This window comes from Tupaia chinensis, unplaced genomic scaffold (assembly GCF_000334495.1).
Source record: "Tupaia chinensis unplaced genomic scaffold, TupChi_1.0 Scaffold000067_1, whole genome shotgun sequence".
NCBI classification, from domain to species: domain Eukaryota; kingdom Metazoa; phylum Chordata; class Mammalia; order Scandentia; family Tupaiidae; genus Tupaia; species Tupaia belangeri.
Genome location: NW_006159526.1, coordinates 2,314,727 through 2,324,351, shown reverse-complemented (window position 1 = coordinate 2,324,351; position 9,625 = coordinate 2,314,727). Strand labels below are relative to the sequence as shown.

General features: G+C 47.9%; 2 protein-coding genes across 6 annotated transcripts in view; both read left to right on the top strand.

Moving 5' to 3' along the window:
- Positions 1-3,991, top strand: part of CEACAM20 (CEA cell adhesion molecule 20) — a 78,263-nt gene extending 74,272 nt beyond the window's left edge. Inside the window, exons 17-20 of the mRNA XM_006142145.3 lie at positions 484-545; positions 899-934; positions 1,676-1,798; positions 3,843-3,991. Of these exons, the coding sequence (XP_006142207.1) occupies positions 484-545; positions 899-934; positions 1,676-1,798; positions 3,843-3,896 (275 nt within the window). The 3' untranslated portion in view covers positions 3,897-3,991. The remainder of the gene's footprint in view (positions 1-483; positions 546-898; positions 935-1,675; positions 1,799-3,842) is intronic.
- Positions 3,992-7,865: 3,874 nt separating this feature from the next.
- ZNF180 (zinc finger protein 180) overlaps positions 7,866-9,625 on the top strand; it is a 34,101-nt gene continuing 32,341 nt past the window's right edge. The window contains exons 1-2 of one of the 5 annotated variants that reach the window (XM_027766868.1): positions 7,866-8,347; positions 8,615-8,687. In XM_027766868.1, coding sequence (XP_027622669.1) covers positions 8,312-8,347; positions 8,615-8,687 — 109 coding nt within the window. In that variant the 5' untranslated portion in view covers positions 7,866-8,311. The remainder of the gene's footprint in view (positions 8,348-8,614; positions 8,688-9,625) is intronic. The other 4 variants (XM_014582962.2, XM_027766867.1, XM_014582956.2 and 1 more) reach the window with 4 other exon arrangements.

The window sequence follows — 9,625 nt, the reverse complement described above, 5'->3', positions numbered from 1 at the left end:
CTAGCCACCTCTATGGTGTTTTAAGGAAACCCCACCACAACCACTACTGCCTGCTGAATCTAAACCTGGTCTCATAATCTGTCTCAACCTAGTGCCTCCCGTGCCCTCTACTGACAGGTGGGCATTGACTAAAGGCAAAATGAAACCTTTGATATTTCTGGAACTAGGATTCTGGAAAGATGAGCCTTATGATAAGGGAGGTGTTCCAGACTATCCAATACAGCTCCATTTCAGAGAGTAAAACCAAAGCCAGGAAAGATAAAGAGCCAATCACAGGCTCCATGACCCAATGGCACAACTGGGTAGGGCTTAGATGTCTGTCCTCATCTGTGTCACCGAACAGCCTTACCTAACCTAGAATGCGATTCCCAGGACATTCCCAGGTCATGCTCACTGGAGTTGAGGGGGAGTTCTGAGAATAGGGCCCCCTTCCCTCACATGTCTTCCTAACTCCAGCTCTGGGCTGGGATTCACTTTCTCCAGACAGGATGAATCTCGAGTATTCCAATATACCAAAGCCATGGGAACAAATCAGAGGCAAAGAGGTGGGTGACACTCCAGACGGACCTTCCCTGCCCCCCTAACTGGCTCTTGCCCAGCCCAGCAGGGCTGTTCCAGCCCTACCTCACAGGGTTTGGGCGGGGTCTGGCAAAATTTCCTGACATCCAGGGCCAGGTTGGGTCTTTCGGCACCTCCTCCCTTGCAGTTTCAGGATCACGACTCTCTCCAGCCGTTCCATCTCTTCTCCTTGTTTTCTCGTTCTTTAATGTGACCGTGTTTAGCCACAAGCCCGTTTGGGAATCAGAAGGGAAGTAGATGCCTCTAAGGCCAAACTATTTCTGAGGGTGACTTCCATCTCAAGCCCTAAACCCTCTTCGCAATTTTATTTTTTTTCCAGATGCTGCCAACAGAGCACCCAGAGCAGTTCTATGAGGTACATTGGCCCTATTGGATTTGATTAAGAAAGCTGTAGGGGAAGGACCAACAGATGGCACAGCAGTTATGTCACTGGACTCCCACATGGCCAATCGTGGCTCAAGCCCTAGACCAAGTGGCTTGAAACTCACATGGGGCATGTGTGTGTGCATGCCCAAGATCTTGGACAAGAATGGAGAAGGGATTGGGGTGTGACCACCCCCCTTGGGGGTGATTTCTCACTCTCCTACTCACTGTCCTTCTCTCTCTCCAGTGAGTATATTGGGTTTTAAAGCAAAAACATTTACACACACACACACACACACACACACACAGGCAAGTAAGCAAGCTATTGGGAAAATACAGGCTGAGAATTTTATGCTTGACAAGCTCAAAAGACCATCTTGTCTAAACTCTCCATTGTGTATCACAGGGTGGCCCAAGGCCTCACAGGAAGCTGGGTCAGATTTCAGGATTTTGGCTCCCATTTTGTCCCCTCTAGGAGTTAGATTACCAGTGAGGTGGTACTAGCCTTGCACATGCTGAGGTGACAAGGAGGTTAGGAGTGGCGATTAGTGGAGCCAGCAGGAGAAAGAGTCCTGGGCCAGGTGCAGGGACTAGGTACTAAGCCTGCTCTGCACCTGGTTCTCTGCAAGAACCTGAGTGAATCACTTCCTCAGAGTCTCTGAGGTGTGTAAGTTGACTCCTTCCAAGAAGTCTGTTTCTGTGGATCCTACCTGACCTCTCTGCTCACTCGCAGAGGGAGCCACCTTCAGCAACCCGTGAAGATTATGTTCCCAGCTCCAGGAAGCTTCCAACCAAACCTGCAGAGCCGCCATTGGTCTGCGATCTATCACAAGAAAACACAGACTCGGATTATGAGGTATTTTTCTGTTATGCTGATCTTTGGACTTTGAAAGTCTCTCTCTCAAGAGAAATTTTCTTTTAAAATCTTTTCTATTCCATTCTATTCTATCATTTTCTAGTTCCTTTTGTTCCATTCCTTTCCGGTGCACACCATTTTGAAATCCATTCCATGTTTCCATCGCATTTATTTTCACTCTACCTATTTTCTTTTTATTCATGGAAATGTACTCCATTTCTGTCTTTCAATGTCACATTACTCCATCCATTTATTCTCCATTTCTCTCCATTCCCCCAACTCTATTCATTCCTATTCTTTTTCTCTCCATGTCTTCCCATTCACTCCACTCCATTCCAGTTCTTTGCATTCCATCTCACTTCACTCTGTGCGATCCCGTTGCATTTTGTTCCATTTCTTTCTTGTTTTGTTCCTTTCCATTCTTTTTCATTTCTATTACTATTTATTTATTTATTTTTGCTATAGGGCATGTGCACTCACCAGAGAAAGACAGACAGAGACAGGGAGAGAGAGAGTGAGAAATCATTCCCCAAGGGGGTGCCATGCCACAATTCCTCTTCTGTTCTTCTCTTGGGATTCGGAGCATGCACGCTCATGTGCCTGCTGAGATTTTCAAGTTGCTGAGTCAAAGGCTCAAACTATGCAGTTGACCATGTGAGCTTCAGTGCCTTAAACTCTATAACTCCTGCTGGCCCCATTGTATCTATTTTTATTTATTTTAAAAATGTCATTCAGAAGAGCTGAACTGAATTTCACTTTCTCCAGACAGGATGAATCTCGAGTATTCCAATATACCGGTGGCTTAAACTTCACACTGGGTGCACGGGCATAAGTGCCCAAAATCCAGAGAGAAGAATGGAGGAGAAGGATTGCGGTGTGGCCATCACACCTGGAGGGGGGGTGATTTCTCACTTTTTGCTATAGTGAGTATATGCGCTCTATAGCAAAAATATCTCTCTCTAAAAAAAAAAGGATTCTTAATATTAAGAAAGATAAACCCTTGGGACCAGCAGTTGGCGTAATGGCTATGTCGCTGGACTCCTGTGTAGGCGACCATGGTTCAAGTCCCAGACCCGATGGCTTAAACTCATGCCAGGCCTGTGTGTGTGTGTGTGCCCAAGATCCCGAGAGGAGAATGGAGAAGGGATTGCGGTGTGGCCATCCCCCCAGGGGGTGATTTCTCGCTTTCTGTTTCTCTGTCTCTCTCTCTTTCTGGTGAGCGCACGCACCCTATAGCAAAAACCTCTCCAAAAAAGAAAAATCTTTTTCTAGGTTCAGACTCTCTAGAGGAGAATCAGATTGGCTGAGGCCATCGTATAGATTGTGTTTAGGTTTGTCAGCTCTCCAGTCAGCCATGAACAGATATAGATTTAGCCACTTAAGTTCCCTTCTTCATTAGAGGCTAGAGAGGGGAATCCTGTTTGTTCCCTATTATCAGCCGAGTAAAAGTTCTTCCCAGAAATTCCACCTAGTAAGCTTTCTCTTTTATCTCTTCAGTCAGAATGGGGGTCACCTGGTACTCCCTCTTGTAAAGGAGACTAACAAAGTGAGGTGTTAGCCTTCCCAGTCTCTTCAGTAGAAGCAGGCAAAGGAGGTGTGGAGAAAAGAGTTAAGCGGCCAACTCAGTGTCTGCTATGTCACAGAGGGAGGAAAAGAAGCAAGCCGTACAAAGGGGATATACTGGAGCACTCCAAGTCGAGGGGCATCAGATGAAAACACACCGAAGGGGATATATTAGGTGTCCATTGCATATCAAGTTATCTCAGGTTTAATAGCTTAAAACAACACACATTTATTATCTCACAGTTTCTGTGGGTCAGGATTCCAGACATTGGTTAGATGGTTCTTCAGTGAGGCTGTAATCAAGGTGCCAACCAAAGCTCAAGTCTCACCTGAGATTTGATGGGAAAAAACTTACCAAAGTACAGTGAGAAAGGAAGACACCCTCTGGAATTTCCAACCATGGGAAAGGAAAGTGCCAGGCTGTTTGTGTCTACAAGTAGACCCACGCCAGCGAAACTCACCTTTCCTCTTTGATTAACAGGTGCTTGTGAATCCAGGGGCCGACATTTACTGCCAAATCAACCCCTCAACCTAATGGAAGCAGAGATCCTTTCTCCAGAAGTCCTTTCTCCAGAAACCACACTCAGGGACCAGCAGTTAGCATAATGGCTATGTCGCTAAACTCCCATGTAGTCGACTGTGGTTCGAGCTCCGGACCTGGTGGCTTACATTCATGCCATGCATGTGTGCATGCATGCCCAAGATCCCGAGAGGAGAATGGAGGAGAAGGGATTGTGGCATGGCCATCCCCCCCGGGGGGTGATTTCTCGTTTTCTGTCTCTCTGTCTCTCTCTGTCTGTCTGGTGAGTGCACATACTCTATAGCAAAAACCTCTACCAAAAAGAAAAAAAAGAAACCCCGCTCAATCATACAGTCAATGGCATTTATTAAGTGCATATTATAATCCAGACATTCATCTTTGTAGACTTTATGGTGTTCTGCCAATGTGTTTGTTGGTCAGGCTCTGGATCCTGACTTCCACCAAATCTTGGGTTTTTGATTCATATTTCTTTAAAAGGAATGAGGACAAGGTGAAAGTGACAGCCCTTGGAACTAGAATTAGAGACCAAGATTCAAGACTTATTAGCTGAGGATACCATAGTCACATACATCTTGAAGCTGAGCAAACACTGTTGGTGGACATAGCAGCAGGGAGAGAATGAGTCTGAGTGAGCCAGAGATGAGCAAGGGACACATGCAGACGTCAGATGAGCAGTGGCTTTTCAAAACACGGTAGTGGACAAGGGACAAGGAGCTGATGGGAGAAAACACGAAGCAAGCCAAGGATTTAGGCTCCTAGGGAGGAGTAGCATGAGGCGCTTTGAATCTCGAGGTGTGAAAAGGTGGAGATGGTGAGGATGGGATTTGTTGAAGGCGAAGAGAGTGAGGAGTCGAGAATGGCTCGAAGGCTTCTTGCCAGAGCAACGAGATCATTGGGAGATCACTTTCTGAGGCAAGAACTGGGGAGGAGTATGTTGGGGACAGGAAGGGAAATGGACAATTTGGTTGAGACATGTCGGAATCAATTGGAGAACTGAGTAGGTAATTCTTCATAAAAGCTTAGATTCGTCTTTTATCTCTCTTAGTAAGGTTTCAAGGATTCCTTCTAACGTCTTATATCCATCATAATAAATTTACTTGTAAGTTTTTTTATTTCTTTGTTTTTATTGTGAATAAATATGAACCTTTTTCAACAACTTAGAATTGCTTGTATAGGGACCAGCAGATGGTGTAATGGTCACGTTACTGGACTCCCCAGAGTTTATTGAGGTTTGAGTACCAGACCCTGTCTCTCCTTTGCTCAGGTGAGCACACACGCTATAGCAAAAATCTCTCTCAAAAAAAAAAAAAACTGCTGGGAACCAGCAGTTAGCATAATGGCTATGTCGCTGGACTCCCACATAGTCGACCGTGGTTCGTGTCCCGGACCCGGTGGCTTAAAACTCACGCCGGGTGCGGGTGCGTGCGTGCCCAAGATCCCGAGAGGAGAATGGAGGAGAAGGGATTGCGGCGTGGCCATCCCCTCTGGGGGGTGATTTCTCGCTTTCTATCTTTGTCTCTCTCTGTCTGGTGAGTGCACGTGCCCTATAGCGAAAACCTCTCAAAAAAAAAAAGAAAAAGAATTGCTTGTACAGAGGAAAGATACAAAAGAATTGCTTGTACAGAAGGGACAATACAATTCCTTTCCTATTTTTTTTTAGAGATATTTATGCTATAGAGCATGTATGTTTGCCAAAGAGACAGAGAGAAATCACCCTCCGGGGGGATGGCCACATTGCAATCCCTTTTCCTCTACTCTCCTCTCGAGATTTTGCACACATGCACACATGCCCAATGTGAATTTCAAACCTCCGGGTCTAGGATCTAAACCACAGTCGGTCATGTGGGAAGTCCAGTGACATAACCATTATGCCATCTGCTGGCCCCTGCCCCTTTTTAATATAAAGTTAAGAGCACAGACGCCATAGTCAGACTTCTTGGGCTCGTATCTCAGCTCTACTCTCACAATCTAGGGTGAGTTACTGAACATCCCTAGGCTTCACTTTCATCTTCCATAAACTGTAAATAATAGTACAGCCTTATATGCTGACATGGGTCTGGAGACCTTCATGAGTGCACACACATACACACACACGCACACACATACACAAGAGAGAGAGAGAGAGACTTACGACTGTGCCTGGCACAGTGTTACATAAATGCTTTAAATGCTTACTACTTTTAATTTTATTGCCAGAGGATACATGTGCTTATGAGAGAGAGAGAGAGAGAGAGAGAGAGAGAGAGAGAGCACTCCCCCAAATGGAGCATGGATATGTTGCAATCTTTTTTCTTCCATTTCTCCATTCTATGGTGATTTGGAGCACAAATGTACAAGCACCCAAACACACCAGGGTTGGATTTGAATAGCAATCAGTTATTGTGGATTCCCACATGTTAACCATGGTTTGAGTCCCAGACCTAGGAGCTTGAAAATCACAACAAATAAATAGATACATAAATAAATTTTTAAAATTGGAATTTAAATGAGGAAAACTATAGGAGGGCTTTGACAAGCATTCTTTTCAAAAGCTAAGAAATACTTTATTTTCAAACAGCAGGGCTCTAATTTTAAGCTTTCTCCCTGGTGGGGCGGTATTTAATAGAATTACCTGATTGGGTTATTGGGCCAGTTGATGAGATATTAAAATGTTTAATATAGGGCCAGAGGGACCAGCAGACGGCATAATGGTTACGTCACTGGTCATTCATGTAGTCAACTACAGTTCGAATCCCAGACCTGATGGCTTAAACCTCGCACTGGGTGACTGTGCATGTGTGCCCAAGATCCAGAGAGAATGAAGGAGAGGGGGTTGCGGTGTTGCCATCCCCCCGGGGTGATTTCTCACTTTCAGTCTCTGTCTCTCTGGTGAGCACACACACCCTATAGCAAAAATATCTCTAAAAAAACCCATAGAGCCAGGAACTTTTATTTACTCAACAACTATTTATTGGTACCATTTTAGGTGCTGAGAATATGCAGTGGCCAAAACAGATACAAATCTTAACCTTTATGGGGTTAACATTCTAGAGGTGAAGGCAGACAACAGACTAAATAAAAACCTAAAACATGTCCTGTGTTAGACAGTGAAACATTCGCTACAGAAAATAAAGATGAGGGAAAAGGCAGGGAGCATGTAGGGAGGGAAGGGTTTGTTTGCATGTTTAGATAGGTGGTTGGGCAATGCCTTATGAGAAGTTGACAGATGGTGAGACCAGACGGTCTGGTGACCAGACGCTGAGAACCGGGTGGATATCTCAGAAGAGCCCACCAGACAGGGGGATCAAGATAGGCAAAGGCTTTGTGGCAGGAGATTGCTTGATCTGTTGCAGAAGGGGGTTAAATGTGCCAGGCAAATGTGCAGGAGGTGAGGGCAAAGAAAAAAGGGAAAAGTAGGGAATAGACTGTGGCCTTACTGGTAGATAACTCGATTTCTAAAAAAGGATGAAAGGAATTTTACTATTATTATTTTTAAAATAATAATTTACTTACTTAGTTCTGTTTGTTATTATTACTATTTTTAAAATTTAATGAGAGAGAGACAGTGAAAGGGTAAATGAGAAAGCAAGCCACCAGGTCCGGGTCCCGAACCGCAGTCCACAATGTGGCAGTCCAGTGCCAATCCACCTGCCAGCCCCACTATTATTATTAAATACCAAAATTAATAATAATAATAATCACGTCCTTGATGGGCTCGGTAGCGGTTCCGACTTTAGTAAAATGAGGATATCACAACTGTCTCAAGGTTTGCCTGGGGCGCCAAAGCAGAGTCTGACAAGCGCCCAGGAGAGGTCCCCGTGGATCCCATCCGATGCCAATTTCCAGGCGACTCCCCGGCGTCAAGCTGGGCCCACGGCCAGCCTTTCCCAAGTCGGCCACTCCCCACGCGTCGCTGCCCTGACGTCGGCCTTCAAGTTCCGTTCATTGTCTCGGCACCCTGCAAAAAAACCCAAAAAACAAAAACAAAACTGGACGCCCAGGACAGGACGCCAACCCTGACGCCCCCTTCCGGTCGGGCCGCGTCCCTGCTCCACGCCCCAGAAGAACTGGAATGCCGCCTATTCACGGCCCGCGCCGCTAAGGCTTCTGGGAACTGTAGTTCCTGCTGTATGAGCCCAAACGCACTTCCGGGTTCGGCCAGAGAGCCGCCATTGTCTCCCCGCTGGCGCTTGCTGTTTCCTGCACATCGGCCCTTTGCTGTTACCCGGCGCAGCCTTGCGGATGCTGGCTAGGGGAGTAAACTAGTTTAACCCGAGTCGGTCGTGCTGCAGGGTCAGGGGAGGGGGCTATTTAGCCCGAGTTCGTCCTGCCGCAGAGCCGTGTCACGAACTGAGGCTGGGACAGGCCTGGCCCGGGCGAGGAACCGGGGCTGAGGCTGGTTCCGGACCGCGCCGGGTGTGCATTCGCGCATGCGCAGGGACCCAGGCGGGAAGCTGGAAGCGGTGGTGAGTGTGGTGGGCGACCTGGCATCTGCACGGGCGGCGCTTTAGCCCCGGGTCAGCAAGGCTGGTTGAGATACTGGGTAGCTGCCGAGTCCGTCGCTGTGCTCTGTGCGCATGTGCAGGTATTCAGGTGGCGCTCTTGTCAGTGGCCCAACCCGGGTTGGTGGAAGACAGGACCCAGCGATTTGGGAGAGATCCTGAGAACACCCCCTTGGGCCCACTGTGTGGAGTGCTCAAGGACACCGAGAATGATGGAGTACCCAATTGCAGATTGTGGTTACTGCGGGGAGGGCCACCGTTCCTATACCCTTGAGGTGTTCAGGTAGGAAGCACAAAGCAGGAGGTAAGATTCAGGGCAGATTTGAGACTGGGAGGGGCTGACTCTGGTGACACTCAGACTCTCGTGTTCGTGTTCGGCAAGAGGAGGTCAGCGGGACCCAGTTCCCTTGGGAGCTGCACCATCATGGGCATGAGAATCCCCTCCGCTGGCAAGTGCCTAAGACCTGGGGCCGGTCCTGGAGCCTTGTATTCAGGCTCTGTGTTGGCCTTCTGGCTGCAGGCACGCAGTGGCGCAGGTGACCCCAGAAGTCACCCAGAGGCTCGTGAGTACCTGAGGTGTGCCAGATAGGTCGAGGCGCAGAGCGAGAGATACAGATTCTCATCTGGAGAAGGGACTGCACAGAGGTCCTAGCTGTGGATATGGAGCGTAAACCTGCTGGCTGACATGCCAGTGAGAGGAGGGAGCCTGGGTGGGGCCTCATGGGCACTGGCTATAGAGGCCTGGGGACAGAGTTTGCATCTGCAGGCCCTTAACTTAAGAGGCACTGGCCTGCCCCAGCTGTACTCTGCACATGCCCTGGCATTTGGGCAGAATGGAAAGACATGGGCAGTCCTAGGACCCTAGTGCTACCTGAGGTTGCCCAGGTGGGTGGAGGGAGCAGTTGCCAATTTTGGGCTGTGGAATGCTAGGCTGTGCCAGGCACACATGCACAGGTGTTCAGGTGGGAAACAGGAGGCTGGAGATGTGTTTTAGACAGAGGGTGCTGAGGTCTTTGTGCAGATGGTACCCTGATCAAAGCCTGATAATTCCCACGTTGATGGAAAGACAGGATCTCCCTGAGCTCCAGGTGCCCAGGAATGTGTTTGCCCCAGTCTGGGCAGGAGCGGCCCAGGGATAGACTTGTGGAAGTTGGTGGTGGAACCTGAGTTTTGGTGCAGGTTGCACTGAACCTGCACTGTACTGTTTGAGTGGAGATTTGGTGTGGGCAGGGCAAGGGATAG